Source organism: Sinocyclocheilus grahami, unplaced genomic scaffold, assembly GCF_001515645.1.
Source record: "Sinocyclocheilus grahami isolate Dianchi unplaced genomic scaffold, SAMN03320097.WGS_v1.1 scaffold338.1, whole genome shotgun sequence".
Classification (NCBI taxonomy): Eukaryota; Metazoa; Chordata; class Actinopteri; order Cypriniformes; family Cyprinidae; genus Sinocyclocheilus; species Sinocyclocheilus grahami.
Window position 1 is genome coordinate 882,489 of NW_015505517.1, and position 16,788 is coordinate 899,276.

The window sequence follows — 16,788 nt, forward strand, 5'->3', positions numbered from 1 at the left end:
AGCATGCTCCAGCTCACGCAGCGGCTCAAAAGCGCTCATCAATGTCAAAATGTTTGAAATAGCCAATCAAATCAAAGGCGGCGGGATTTACTGTTCACAGATAGGGTTGGGTACCGAAACCCGTATGTACTAGAACCGAATCAGAACGCAGATTTCGGTGCCTCATTTCAGTGCCACTTAAATGCTTGAGCGATCGATGGAAATATTTGTTCTCTGGTTCTCCTAAACGGACGTAAGGATCACCGGCACCGCATGTGAAAATTAATTTCCCCACTGAGAAAATTCGGAAAACTCTAATAATACAAATCCAACACATCTTTATTGTAACGAGAATGTCCATGTTGTTTTCACATTCCGACTTAAAAGCACAACTCGGGAAATGAGAGCATCCGAGGAGCACGTGAATGCAGCAACAATCACACTTGCTCTGATGGCAGCAGGTAGATACCGTTAGCTAGCTAAGCTAAACATTCTCAAATTAAAATGCCAAAAGCTATGCCTGTCCATATTAGGGATTTCCTGAGTTCTATTCCCTCTGTTATGCATGTGGAGTTTCTGCACGAGGGCGCCCTTTACGATATATAAACAGACATTAAATGTGTTTATAGCGCTCAATAATGGCCAATCCATCCTATTTTGGGTAATTTTATTTTATTTTTTTTAAATATCGGTTCAGGATTCGTTTAGGTACCGTTTTAAAAGTATCGATTTGGCACCGGTATCGGAAAAAACCCAAACGATACCCAACCCTATTCACAGATGCTGAGCTGCATGGAATGTGAATGCGAGCTGAGGTAAGATGTAAGCAGCTGAATAGAAAGACGCTTCAGCAATATTTGCCAACTGTTTACAAAAAAAAAAAAAAAGTTAAACGACAGACATTATCGCCACAGCCATATCACCCTGCAGCCCAAGTCTGGTTGCCCACTCAAGCTAAGCAGGGTTGAGCCTGGTCATTACCTGGATGGGAAACCTCCTGGGAAAAACTAGGTTGCTGTTGGAAGAGGTGCTAGTGAGGCCAGCAGGGGGTGCTCACCCTGTAGTCTGTGTGGGTCCTAATGCCCCAGTGTAGTGATGGGGACACTATAATGTCAAAAAGCACTGTCCTTCGGATGAGACGTTAAACCGAGGTCCTGACTCTCTGTGGTCATTAAAAATCCCAAGGCACTTCTCGTAAAAGAGTAGGGGTGTAACCCCGGTGTCCTAGCCAAATTGCCACCACTGGCCCTTGTCTATCATGGCCTCCTAATAATCCCCATCCACTTGATTGGCTCTATGACTCTCTCTCCTCTCCACCTGTAGCTGGTGTGTGGTGAGCGCACTGGCGCCGTTGTCCTGTGGCTGCCATTGCATCATCCAGGTGGATGGCATAGGCCTACACCACATGCGGTATTATATACCGACTAATAAATTACAGAACGTTTAGCCAACACTGAGGAATCAAATAAAAAAATAATGCTTCTATAGCATAACGTGAGGTAAACAGCAAAGATAACAAGCTTTTCAAAATGAAAACAAAAAGAAAAGTACAACTAAACTTGCTGTCGGTGACAGTGCTTGCATGTTTTTTTCCCCCACAAGAATACCATCATGTTCACCCTCTCTGGTTTAAGAAGCGGTCTTTTACTTTAGCGTGAAAACCATCCATCGTTTCCTCAATATTCGCGTCCTTTTTGCTGTGCGCACCTTCGCGCTCATGCTGACAGGCTCTACACAGCGCTGCGCAGTTCAAATGAGTAGCGCGGTTTCGTTATGCTAGGGCTGTGCAAAAAATCTAATGCGATTTTCATGCGCATCTCGTCAGTAAAGCCGCTTCTGGTGATTAGTAGTAAATCTCCAGCACGTGCTTTCAGATTCAGATTCGCATGAAAATCGCATTTGATTTTTTCCCCAGCCCTACGTTATCCTTTCAGTTTCGTTTGCTGTTTGATGTTTCTCATATGCAACAGAAATGGCAGCGCTTATGAGTTGAACAACGCGGTGGTCGCGTCAGTGCGACCGCTCACAAAATTTAGTCGCAGTCTGGAGCCCTGTAAAAATTTGAATTCTGACATCGTCTACATCACCACTTCTTTAAAAAAAACTACTGTTCAAAGGTTTTGGGTCAGTAAGACTTTCTAGGCAGCCCTTTAATTTCAATGCAATGCTCATTCCTGCAGGTTCTGTGCTTATAATGCAGAAATTTCCCACAAACACATGGAATTTACCATTTGAGCATTTTTAGGTCTTGCTAATTTACACATGTAAGTTTTTTTAAGCCATAGAGTAAAAATACAGTAAAAAGTATTACAGTAATATTGTAAAATATTATTAGAACTTAAACAACTATTTTCTATCTTAAAGGGTTAGTTCACCCAAAAATGTAAATTAGACTGTTTTACTCACCCCAGAGCCATCCTAGGTGTATATGACTTTCTTCTTTCAGACAAATCCAGTCGGAGTTAGATAAAAAATTGTCCTGGCTATTCCAAGCTCTATCATTGCAGTCAGCGGGTGTTGCAGCGCTTCAGTCCAAAAGCAGTGAAATAAAAAGTGCCCATCCAAAAAAAAAACATGCGTTTTTGTAAGAAAAATATCCATATTCAAAATGTAATAATCACTTTAATCTAGCTTGCGCTCACTGTTGTAAACGGAAGCAGTTCCGGGTGGATGACGTATGAGGTCGGCTTTGCGCATGCGCCGCTCAGATGTGACTCATGCAGAAACGCAGTGGAGAGATCAAAACAAAACAACGGTCACTAATTAGAAGCACAAAATGAATATTTGTAAAGAAGAATGTCAGAGGATTTCGATAGAAGCCGAAAGGAGACTGGTTTTCCTTTGCTAAAGTAAGGAAACTTTGCTTCCTTTGATCCTGTAAACAAACGTTGGTTTTCACGAGACTCACCGGTGCATGCGCAACGCCGAACTCATACATCATGCTCCCGGAACTGTTTCTGTGTTCAACGGTTGGCGCAAGCTACATTAAAGTGATTATTATGTTTTGAATATGGATATTTTTCTTACAAAAATGCATTGATTCGCTACAGGAGGCCTTTGTTCACACCCCGGCGCCATGTGAGACGTTTTTTTTTAATGGATGCACACTTTTTATTTAACTTCTTTTGGACTGAATCATGCAACACCCGCTGAGTGGCATTAAACAGCTTGAAAGATCAAAGACAGTTTTTAATATAACTCCGACTGGATTCGTCTAAAAGAAGAAAGTCATATACACCTAGGATGGCTCTGGGGTGAGTAAAAAACAGCCTAATTTTAATTTTTGGGTGAACTAACCCTTTAATATATGTAAAATGTCAATTATTTCTGCGATGACAAAGCTGAATTTTCAGCAGTCATTACTCCAGTCTTCAGTGTCACACAATCCTTCAGAAATCATTCTCATATTTGCTAAAGAAACATTTCTTTGCTGTGCTGCTTAATATTTTTGTGGGAATTATGATTTTATTTGGATTCTTTGATGAACAGAAAGTTCAAAAGAACAACATTCATTTGAAATAAAAAAGTAACAATGTAAAAGGTTTTCCTGTCACTTTTGAGCAATTTAACATCTTTGAATAAAATGTGAAATGTATCGAAATTGAGATTTATGCATCACATAAAAGCTGAATAAATAAGCTTTCTATTGATGTATGGTTTGTTAGGATAGGACAATATTTGGCCGAGATAGCAATGCATATTACTAATAAAAAATTAAGTTTTAATATATTTACAGTAGGAAATTTACAAAATATCTTCATGAAACATGATCTTTACTTAATATCCTAATGATTTTTGGCATAAAAGAAAAATCAATAATTTTGACCCATACAATGTATTTTTGGCTATTGCTACAAATATACCCGTGCTACTTGTGACTGGTTTTGTGGTCCAGGGTCACAAATGTTAAAGGGATAGTTTAAATGAAAATTCTGTCATTAATTACTCACCCTCATGTCGTTCCAAACCCGTAAATCCTCAGTTCATCTTTGAAACACAAATTAAGATATTTTTGATGCATGCGTGTGCTTTTCCTGCACGTATGCATGCGCGTGTTGCTGCTGACGCAGAAGACACCTTGTTTACATTCAGAGGAGAGCACATGCATGCGTCGTGATACTCTCCAAAATGGCGCCAGGGTGACGCGAAGGAGAAGAATTGTTGAATAAAGTCATTATTTTTGTTTTCATTGCGCACAAAGTATTCTTGCAGCTTCATAAAATTAGGGTTGAACCACTTATGTCACATGGACTACTTTAATGATATCACTAGGGCTGCACGATATATTGTTTCAGCATCGATATCGTGATGTGCTCATCCGCGATAGTCACATCACAGGATGTGCGATGTTTAGTATAGGCTACTGATTGTTATATTTATACTAGGCATGGGCCGGTATGAGATTTTGACGGTATGATAACCTTAAGCAAAAATATCACGGTTTCACGGTATCGTCATTCTAAAATTTTATTTTTAAATGACTAGGTAAAAAAAAACTCAGCTGAACTCAATATATTTTGTTTTTGAGCAACATACAGAATATTAGGAACAGTAGAATTTGTTTATTTTTTGTTTGATTTGTTTCCTAAAAAGAAGAAAAATAAAGACTGACATCTTTATTTAACCTAAATCTGTAATTACAGTTATTTAATTCATATACATATCATTTAGTTATATAATTTCATATACATAATTTGATTTAATAATAACCCAATTTGAAGCAAAAACAGAATGTTCTGACTAGCTTTGTGAAATTATACTACATGCCTGAATGAAGCAAACAACAGAAGCTCTGAATGAGAAGCAGATTCACTCTCTGACAGCAGGAGGCGCTTCTGGAACACCAGATACAGCGTTTCCTCGGTTGCTGTAAACAAAGCAGCACTGCGCTGAAACACTGCTTTAATATGAACTATACAGAGATGAGATTAAAAGAAAATACCACATAAACTTTTCTGAAGACAGTCAGTTCCCCTCAGAAACACATTCGTATAAACCCCCAAAATCAATATTGAGGATTTTCTTCCAATAGTTTGTGCATCATGAACAGTGAGTGATCTGTCTGCTAACGTTACAGTATTTTTCTCTGTGCGTCCATCTTCAACGTCTCTGGCCTGTGTTAACGGACATTTACAGACTTCATATTTTCACATAAATGACATTTTGGAAAACGATCGCATTGCAAAGCAGTTTGTGCAAGTCCAGAACAGAGACGAGTTGCTTGCAATAAGACAAAAAATGGCCGGTTGCCGATCGCATATGTTCCAGGGGCAGCTCCTTAAGTTCGGCCGTCATACACACACGTGACTGACCGCTCGCTTGCACCAACAGGAGGAGGAGGGTCATGTTACTCTCTACACTGCACTCAACCTGAGGGATTCCTACAGTTTCAGTCTTTGAGGAGACATGAAAAACAGCGCATACCGCAGGAACGGTATAACCGAAAATATTAGCGGTTTTGAAACCGTGAAATTTTCAAATCGCAGTATACCTTGAAACCGGTTATCGGCCCATGCCTAATTTATACTGAAACGTGAGTAATAACCTCCAAATACATCTAGCCAAACCCGCGCTCGCTCCGTTTCGTATGCACGCACGCATGCACTGTCACGATCTAATGCACTGTAAATGCCGGATTTTTAAAAACAAATAGGCCTACCGCAATGCAAAAATTCCAAATCTGACATTTTCCGGAACAGGATCCAGCAGGATCAAATTAAGTACAGGTCATAATACTCACATAATAATGTTTCATGTTAGCAACAGTGTGTTTTGCTGCAGCAGCGCCGATGGAAACGGTTCACTGACTGCGCAGCACAGCCACACGTGCCACAGTTACATTAAGGATCATTTTATTTTAAATGCCATAATGTCAGTTGAAAACATTGCAATTGTGTTTTAAAATACAACAACGAGCACCACGAAACCATTTAAAGAGGCGTGTTCAGCGGTCTCTGTGTCGGGATAGGAAACAGTCAACAAAGTAAAATGATCTCAAACGAGCTCTCTCTTTATATTATCAATTGATCATAATCCCATCTATTCATTTTACAATCCTGCTACTAGCATTTTATTCAGACTAAATCCCCTTTAAATCGGGTGAGAAAGCGGTTTCTTTTTTTTTTTGTAACTTTTGCACATCCTGTCATGCCGGGCTGCATAGACGTATTTTGCTGCATTTAGGTTAACGATTAATCGATTAATTGATTGTTAATTTAAACAACGATCGATCATGGAAATGATCGAAAATTGACATCCCAAGTACAAATTTATAACTAGATAAATGACTTACATGAGGAAGCTTTACTTATCTTAAGGCATTCATATGCAACTATAACGTCACTTATCAGACCTCTTTAAATTTTCTCTCAACAAAACATTATCGGATTTTAGACAGAAACGTGTATTGGCTATCTAATATATTGGAATTTGTGTAAAAGAGATCAAAGAAAGGCTGCAAGAATAGCCCACAAAATGCTTTGGGAAACACATGATCTAAACCTATTAGCCAGCTGTTTGTGATAAATATAGAACTGAAAGTATCCGCAAATGAATCCCAAATTAAAAGTCCACCACAGGGGAAAACATTATTTAATCTTATTCACAATTAATGACTTCATTATAAATAGTCATGCTCAGCATATTTTATAATTGGGATTCATATATAACATTTCCACAAACCAAACTATGACAAAAACCACCCATCCGCTCTCAACAGTGGAATGAGAGCCCAGAATTCCACAGTGAAAAAATGCTCTCGACAGACGTCCCACTGGTTAGAAACAGTTGCTACGCTCCGATTCGATCGTTTCTAGGGGGTGGAGTGTTAAAAAGCCAATGAACAAACAAAGAAATCTGTTCTCTACATCAAGTGTGTCTCAGCTCAATCGAAGTTGTTTTTTGTCGAAGTTTCTTTCCTGCAGCAGGGTAAGAGTGTGGCTAGTGCAACAAAAGTTGTGAATAGAGTCAGCTTTTCAGTTCTCCACGAGATACCGTTGGTGGTCACGCGCAACTCTGCACAAACACACACAGATACACACAAAAACTGCAGCTGATTGGCTGCTTTTAAAGACGAATGCCAAACATACAAGAATGAGTAAGCTTTCTAAAAAAGGCAAACGCACACAAGAGCTCACACCTGCTTTCCAGGTGGATATCACATTCTGCCTGTTTTTCAAGCACACTTGGTCCAGATGTTCCTCTGGTGCCTCCCTTCTCAATAACTTCAGATGACTGATTTCACAAGACACTGAATCATTAACAGAAAAAGCAAATGACACAACCAACTGAAGGAATCTGACAACTAATCAACAGCATCATGTGATCTGACAAAACAAATGCACACACGTCATTGAGTTCACTATAAAAGGTCAATCAGCCTCTATTGGGACAGATGTGTTGGAGATTGTTACATTAGAATTCAAACAATCAGAAAGCATCAGAAAGAATACTTGTGTAACATTCTCTACAAAGTCTTCTCAATCCAAACCAGTCACTCTGTGGGAAAAATGGTGAACTGATTGTTAAGTTTAGTAATAAGGGATGCCAAAGATTTAACATTTCTTCAGCAAACGCCTAAGCAAAATGCCAGGGGGTTGAGGCAAATTTGTAGGTGAATTCACTTTTCTCCCTATATGACTGTGCCTTCATATCCTGTTTTGTGGTTTTATACAAGATGCAAAACACTTCAAAAGTCTCAAAAAGGGGCGTTCAAACCTGTTCCTGGAGGGCCACTGCCCTGCAGTGTTTAGCTACAATCCTAATTAAACACACCTGAACCAGCTAATCAAGGTCTTCAGACGGTTGTGGCTAGAAGGGATACAGCTATGGACAGAAACAAACAATAAATTAAATTTTCTATCTATCTACACCTACCCCTTACAATAATGCAAATACAGTAATCATTGTTGTTCAGCGTGACGAAAATTACACTATATTGATGTGCGCTTGCCCAGTAGCTGCAGCTGTATCCCTTCTAGCCTTAACCTCTGCTGACAGACTAGAAACTGGCAGGCAAGTGTGTTGGGAGCTGGTTGAAGCTAAACTCTGCAGGACGCTGGCCCTCCAGGAACAGGATTGGACACCTCTGGTCTCAAAAATGTGACCCAACTGATTCGTGCAGTATGGAGAAAACACAATTATTTGACAGTTCAGTGCTCCCAACTAAACAGCAATACAACGCACATCTTTGAAGCTCTATGGGAAGTGAAACTTTTTATTTTTTACCTAGTACGAGTATACTAGAGATGCTTAAATCTACATTTTCATTATCGACTAGTCAGCATGTTATTTTAAATTCAAGTGGGTCCTGTATAATAAATCTGTGTCATGTCCACCAGTCCCTTCAATAAAATTGACAAGCAGATATTAAACTATATTTGGCTGTAAATGTTTGTTGCACAAAGCTATCAAAGTATTCACTAAAGTGTGGCACAAAACTACTATGCTAAAACACTCTTCAGAAAAGTTTCAATTATGAGAATCTCTATTCCATTGTAAAGCACTACAAAATTTTTAGGGGACAAATCTAAATTTGAAAGTGATTTAAAATGATTTTAAAATAAATAATAAAATAAAATAAATTAACAAACAAATAGGGTGAATCATAATAAATTATGGTTATTATTATTAGCAAATATTAAAATATTAACGAAACAAGAAATATTACTATTGTAAACCTTCACTATGGAATAAAAAATAGACTACTCAAGAAAAACAGTTTAACATTAATAATAAATCATATAGTACAACTGTAAAATTACAATACAATTGTCGGTCTTCATTTTTTTTTTTTAAATCAAGCTTTTATTTTGTCAGAAAACTGCCAAAATTGATGATTGTAATTTCCAAATGCATGTTATAAGCACCCCAAACATGAAGCACACGCAGAGATTAATTTGTGTGGCGCAGCAATTACTGTGAATCCAACCGCCCCGAGACACTGAAAACACTAGATTATGAGCTGCTCACATGAAAATGAACATAGTGCCGCACTTCACTCTGAAGAATGCAGCGCATATATTTACATATAACCTTTGCAATCTGATAATCACACAAAGTCATATCGTTATTTCGGTTTTATTTCAATTAATTGTGCAGCTTTATAGCTGATCATCCTATATTAATAAATACATTTTAACATAAGCACCCAATATATATGACTGAATTAAAATATTCTGACCTTACAGAAAGGTTAGACCACTTTACTAAGTGCTTCCAATGACAATGTTTGTTTCTTTTGAGCTGGGTCTTAATGATTTAAGTCATCTCTTGGGATACTTGAAGTCAAACAAAGCCATGAGAGCATGAGAACGGAACAGTTTTTACACAAGGGGGAAAACTGCCAGTTTTGTCCATAATTCAAGGAGCTCCAACTTTAAACGCTATAATTTGCAAATACATTATATTAATTATAGGGATGCACCGAATGTTCGGCAACCGAAATTATTATTAAAGGAAATCTCTTTCGGTGTTCGGCCGAATAAGCGAAAAGGCCGAATAATATGTACCGAAGAATGATGTGACGCGATCAAATAGAGGCATGCACTAATGCCGCAAACATGACGGCAGTGTAAATGTATTTAAAACTATCAGAGAAAGACGCAGAAATCATTACAAGCACGACGCACCGACCGCGAGAGACCGTTTAGTGCTGCATCACATGTCTCCGATGAGAAAAAGAGGTGGCTGATGCTGGTGGTTAGGCTACTGTATGATGATTGAAATTGCGAAACAGCCTCAAACGAATAGTAAGTAAACTGCAGAATTAGGGTTGGGTATCGAGAACCGGTTCCATTTTAGAACCGGTTCCAAATTTCCAATAATCGGGTATTCGATAAGACATGTGCCTTTCGTTTCCGCTTAACGATTCCCACATTCGCATTTTAATGTGATTTTAAACTATTTAAGTGCAGGAAGGGAAAGAACTTGCACACTGTTTGCGTGCAGCGCACACATCTGAAGCGCAAGCACAGAGAACAGCAATGGTCCCGATGCAGGTTCCCGACCTGTGTCCATTTTCGAACTGTTCCGCGCATTTCCACAAAGGTTGTTCCGGGCCAGAACTGACTTCTCTTTCACATTTATCGACCAGTATGCATGAAATACTTCAGTATATCATCATAAACACAGCCGTTTTTTTGTCTTAAGTGAACGTAAACAGATGAGAAAGAAAACGCATGTGTAACAGTATATTTAGATCTGTGTGTGTTCGGCGTTAAAGAGACAGCCGTCTAATAAATGTGCTGCCTATCATTAATGTTAATCAAAGAACAAAAGAAAATCATTAACTGACTGAATATCTTTCGTAAATTTAATGAGGATTAATCAATATTTTATTTATGAAAAGAAAACTATACAGTGTTTTTAAACTTTTGATTTCAATTTCTGTACCTGACATTTGTTCAGTTTTATTTATTTATGCTATTGCAAATTAATTTGTTTACTTGTCTTTAACAACTTAATGTTTGAAATGTTTATTAGTCTAGTTGTTTTTTTTCTGTGGTTTTTTTTGTTGATAAATCCATAGACATAAAACAGAATAAAATATGTTTGACATCTAAATATTTGACTTAAAATTTGTTTAATGGATTTTTTTATCTTATTGGAATCGGAATTGGGAATCGATAAGAATCGGAATCGATAAGCAGAATCGGAACCGGAATCGATAAAATTCAAACAATACCCAACCCTATGCAGAATGTTATATTGTCTAATGCACGCACGAATTGCATGTATTCTGACAGCGCTGCACGAGCTCGCGGCACCAGGGTTCAAAGTCCAAAGCGTGAGGAAAATCTGAGCTAAAACTGTTACTCGTCAGTTGCTCGGTAACATTTTTTGTGAATTTTTTTAAAGGCATGTGACAATGTGATACGTGCGACAAACATGTTCCCAAATTCGTAATGAGAATCATTTATAAATCTGCATGCTGTTGTCAACAAAAAGAAGCACTGAGATCTTCCTGTGGTTTTTTGCCTAAATAAAAGCTAAGAAAAAGCAACAACTCCATCAACATTCATAAATGATAGTATTGTAATTTTACTGTTGTTCTGTAAAATAAAATAAAAAAGACAAAAATAATGATAATAATAATTACCCTACCTTACCTTTATTTGTACAGTAAAAAATACATGCCTGATTCAAAAATGGCCCTAATTAACTTATTAATTTTAAGTTAAATTATGCTTTGTTGGTATAGGCTAATGTCTGACAGAATATTAAAAAAATGTTCAGTGTTAAGTAAATATTTTTAAATTGTTGTTTTGTAATAGATTTTTTTGTTTTGAAAAGCAGGGCAAAACAGTAAACAGCACATTTTGGCTATTTAATTTATGCAATGGTGGAAAAAAATAAAAAATAAATAAAAAAAGGCAAAATAGACCTAAATGGGGGAAAATCCGAAAAACTGTGTTCGGTATTCGGTCTTCGGCCCAGTTTTTCATTTTGTTCGGCTTCGGCCAAGAATTTTCATTTCGGTGCATACCTAATTAATTATGAACAAACTGCAACTGGACATGTGTGTGAGCTACAACCAAAGACCATTTCCAAGCAAGGAAAAACCCTGCATAACTCTTCACATTCATGTACATCAACCTAAACAAACAATTAATTTCTCCTTTCATTCTCCACTGGTGAAAACAAAACAGGATGTGTCAAATGAGCTACACCGCAGACTTTACACCACACCTCCTCAAGCTCAACAGAATGGCTTCACACTCACCAGGCTCAAGTTTGATGATCTTCACTGCTGCAAGCTCTCCAGTAGAGATGTTACGAGCCTGCAGAATACAAACACAAGGAGGGAAGAGTGATTTAAAAAGGGGAGAGCGAGAATAGTTTCCGATCAAAACACTGGAATGTGAGCGTGTAAGTGAGAGCCGTGTCTCTGATGGAAACAGTCTCATCGTTTCCAAATGGAAGTAGGACGACAGCCATTAAAACACATAAGCACACACAGAAAAGAGTCTTGTGGGCTGTCCTGGATGAAATGTCTATTTAATACCTCTATTTTAGACAACTAGCTTTAAGGTTTGCACACATTTTCTTGCCATTTCCAAGAATGTTTTAAGATTAATGGATATGGATTTTTTAAGTTAACTTTACATAGACTCACAAAGAGAAGTTTCAAATTCACCATACAAACATCTATGACATTTATAAGATTTTATGCATTTCCCAGACATTCTCAGGATTTCTGTGACTGTGTGAACTCTGCAGCTTGCCATATAACCTGCAGGTGTTATTTAGCAGTTCATAAAAAGTGTTTATCATAAGACTGAGCCAGATAAACAGGCCAGTATGATTGTGTGTGAATGTGTGAGACAACATGAGTAGCAAGACATCCACATCCGAGTTAGAAAAACAAGTGTTTGGAAGGAAGTTACATGTGGCCTGAGACTCAGTGAGAAAAACACAGCACACCACATGTACCGCCAATTCAGTCAATGCCATCTATCGATAACACACAACAAAGTAAATCGGTATGACTGCTTTGTACTATCTTTACTGTACGGTAAATCACACAGTAGCAGCACCTTGAAAGCTATCGGTTATCTGAACCAGGTAACTACATTTTATTACCAAGCAGGCGAGATTATGCTGACCATAGCCCTATATCCTTATGAATACAGTTAACTAATCTTAATACAATTTTAAACTATATTCTGTAACCCATTATGCTTTAGAATACAATTCTTAGATTGATACCAGTAAACCAGCCCAATTTGATCTGTGGCTGAGCAATATACTGAATATTCACAATATATCTGCAATAGTTTTGCTGCTTTAAACTTTCTTTTTCGATAAATTAATTCAAAGATACAATTTTTCATCATTAAAAAAAAATTCTTGCTGCTGTAAAAATTGCTGTTTATTGTTCTATTTAGGGCTCTTTGAAATTTTATATTTTTCTCTAAATTCTGTTTTGTTTTTCCCCAAATTCTATGTTTCTGTGGTTACGTTAAATTTGAATAAAAGAAAAACAGTCAAATGAAAAAGACTCTTTAACAATTTAATATATTATTAAAATTTAAACAATATTGGTGCAAATAAATTTTCCTAAATAAGTAAAAAGTAGTGTAGAAAACATGTCTTTGGTATTTTTACTGCATTTTGTATTTACTACATTTTAACATTTAGAGTAAAATTAGCTGATTTGGCTCAGCTGTTTAAAAAACAACAATTTTAAGTTGTTTAAAAACAAACAATGATTTATTAGATATAATACAAATCCTGAATATAGTAAAAACTGTTATAATTGAGATATAATGGTTTTAGGTTAGCATCCAGCCTTACAGTAAACAATAACCTTAGGACCCTAATGTAATCGGATGGATCAATGCTGAACCCTCAGATCATCCACATAACCAGCAGCCACACACCCAGCCAGGAAGTGTGTCCAGTGAACAATAACAGAAGCAGTGAATGTAATACGCAGACCTACACACACACACACACACACACACATACACACACTCACTCCTGCACTCTGCTGAATGAATGGAAACTACAACATTCACCAGATTTCCAAGCACTTCCAGACCGCCGGCTACATCCAAATTCCTGGGGGACAATGTGTGTGTGTGTTTAGTCTCCAAATAAACAAATTAAACACTCATGTTGCACTCAGACTCAGCCAAATGCAAGTTAATAAATCTTTGATCAAAGTTTCCATGAGATCAAGTATATGATTTTTTTTTATTGAATCTCTTGAGCATATTTCAGAATGAGAACTCACAGATCCCACATGCCCTTTTCATTTTCAAATATTTATTTCTACTGCATTTCTCAGCAAACACTTATGAGCAAAACTCCCGAAGATTAATTCAGTTTTTAGCCAGAATAAACCACAAAATAGATTTTAACATTTTCTGAAGAGTTGTGTGTGCATGTGTAAAAAACATGCGAGTAGTGAGTGGTTGCTAGGGTATTTCTATGCGGTTGCTAAGATGTTCTTGGTGATTTGGGTCATCTGTCAGGTGAAAAATCATATAGGATCACACACACATTATCTCAAGCACGATTTGAGGTTTCATATATGAATATGACTATAGCACAAACGGTGCTGGACAAGATATATGCTGAACTTTAATATTAAGGATTATTCATTTGTTAAAATCTATTAAGCAAGTATGAGTATGACTAACAATAGTGATGCTTGCCACTAACTGCATCACCTAATATTTCATTTCCTAATGGTTTCTATTAGTTTTTTTTTTAACCATGAAAGACACTATATAAAACTTCACAAAAGTGTTCGCTAGGTCTATTTACATAATAAAGTTCAAACCAAACGGTTCTTTTCACGGAAACAACCAACCAATATCATTAATACACTGAAAAGTTATTCTTCTCAGGAGCTGCTACTGAAACATTTTCTGACCTTATATGGCCTTTTTCTCTTGAGGGATTTGGAAAGGCAGTAAATGAACACATGCCGGGATAACACACGGTCAGGAATGAGTCTCTTTAGATTCAGAGCTTTAATCTATGCAGGAAATATTCCACGTGTGGTGTGACAGTGCAAAAGCCAAACATTTCATGAATATGACTTTGCCACACTTTAAAAGCTTATGGCTTCTTAAAAAGCTAAAAAAATAACTATATTAATAACTAAATAAATACATTATTAATTTTTCTTGCTACTGCTCATATCAGTAGCCCTCTCCGTATCAAATGGCAACCGAAGTGCCTAAGACTGATGACTCCAGGTAAAAATTCTGACCCAACACGAAAACATTACAACCACATAATTATATAAACAAACTGTTACTGGCTAAAATTGAAGCCAAATATCAACTGCACACATAGATGTACGTATATACATACATATATTACTGTTTGCTATATAATAGAGTTGTCTCATAAATCCCAGGTATAATGGGTCCAGTACCTTATACACATCTCCATAGGTCCCGCTGCCAACTCTCTGGATCAGCTCAAAGTCGTGCTGCGGGTTTCTGCGCTGAATCTCCCCTCCGGACCGGCCCAGCAGATCCATGCTGTCGGACTGGAGGATTTACTACTTTAATGACCCAGATTCAGTTTTACAACAGACCTGCAGTCCACATCCCCTTGAAAAATAACAGAAACCAGAACAACATGAGATTAATAACAGCACACCTAAGTTTAGACAAATAGACAGACAGACAGTCAAATAAACAAATAGACAGACAGACAGACAGATAGATACGTAAACCGTTAGACAGACAGACAGACAGACAGATAGACAGACAGACAGATACGTAAACAGTTAGACAGACAGACAGATTATAACTTTAAGCCTTTTTATAATGACAACAAAAACATCTGTTAGCAAACTATACCTGCTTTTAATAGCGTAATTGGTGCAGATGTTTATACATTTTAAAAGTATTTATTTTTAAATACAATACAGGAGATTTTAAGCTGTACATTAAGTTATTTGGACACATGACAAAATTATTGACGGGTGTCAATATTACCATTTCTAATGATTATTGGGTGAACGTCATGTTTGACAGGTATTTGCAAATTCGCCGTCAGAGTGAGGACAGAGAGATACAATAAAGAGAAGAGACCGTTTAATAAACAGTAAATTAATAATAAAGTAGTGTTATAAATATAAAAAGTGTCTTTTTTTATGTGTAAACGGCAAATATTGTTAAATCTATTATTCTGAGGGATTCAGTGCTGACAGGTCTAGATAATCCTAAATAATGACACACTGATATCAGCAAAAATATTGAATTGAAATAATACAGTAAAGAGTTCAAATATGAGAGCTATCATTTAGACCAGAGCTGTAGAGAGAGAGTTGTGACAACTCCGTTCACTCCAATGGACCAGTTTTTTACAGCAATGGCGGATCGTGGAGCCGCTCAATAGTTCCCGGATGTTAGCGCTCATACTATCAGCGCCGTAGAGATGCAGCACTGGAGCACTCCCATGCAGCGCAGCAAACTATAGTGGAGACTGTTCAAGGACAGCAGGCTTTATAGTTTATTATAAATGTATAAATCGATTGCTGTAAATAAGTGCATAACAAAAGTCAACATACATAAAATATATGATTAAATGTGTTAAGTTGTTTTAAATTGGAATATACTACAAATATATTTTTATATATTAATAATTGAGGGGTACACAAGAATCAAAAACATTGAACAAGATATCTTCATTTATTTGGAACAAATTTTCTAAGACAACAAACTTAACATTTACCATGAGATTAGTAAAACGACAATGAACAGGTATATTTGTGATTGAACTTGACTAACAAGCAAGTTGTAAGAACACACACACGTAATTATATTTATATAGAGAGGCTGAAGTTACCTTGGCAGAAGACCACGATGTCGTTTATATAGCAAACACGGACTTTTACCATAGTAACTAAAGCCTAAAATATGTTAACAAGGCAAGTACGGATAGCTGACCACATTAATCCTCAAATATTAGAGGATTTTATCTTTTATAAACAACACTAATATAACTACATATATATATATATATACTACGTATACATTATTTTATAAATAATGTAAATAAATTATTTTATTGTCTACTAATTACCAAAAATCACAGTTCTGTCCCTCCAACTCAATGTATTTCAATTGCCCGCTATGAACTTCCTGGAACTATTTGAGGTCTACGTGAATCACGTGACGATCGAGCGTTTTGGGCTTCCGTTGATGCAACTCTCTCTTTCCATGGCTCTGATTTAGACCAACCGTTCCTGGCCAATTAGAGACAGCGTCAGGGTCTCTAAGCCCCGCCCATTACAGTTAAGTTTTACCAGCCGAGCGTCCCACAGCGCCACTAGGCGGT

The 16,788-nt window shown here is 37.1% G+C and overlaps 1 protein-coding gene across 6 annotated transcripts in view; it reads right to left on the bottom strand.

The window, feature by feature from the left end:
- LOC107602968 (mitogen-activated protein kinase kinase kinase kinase 5-like) overlaps nt 1-15,060 on the bottom strand; it is a 35,488-nt gene extending 20,428 nt beyond the window's left edge. For all 6 annotated transcript variants that reach the window (XM_016295625.1, XM_016295624.1, XM_016295623.1 and 3 more), the window contains exons 1-2: nt 14,873-15,060; nt 11,702-11,759 (exon numbers count right to left, since the gene is read on the bottom strand). In XM_016295625.1, coding sequence (XP_016151111.1) covers nt 11,702-11,759; nt 14,873-14,980 — 166 coding nt within the window. In that variant the 5' untranslated portion in view covers nt 14,981-15,060. The remainder of the gene's footprint in view (nt 1-11,701; nt 11,760-14,872) is intronic.
- Nucleotides 15,061-16,788: the final 1,728 nt, after the last annotated feature.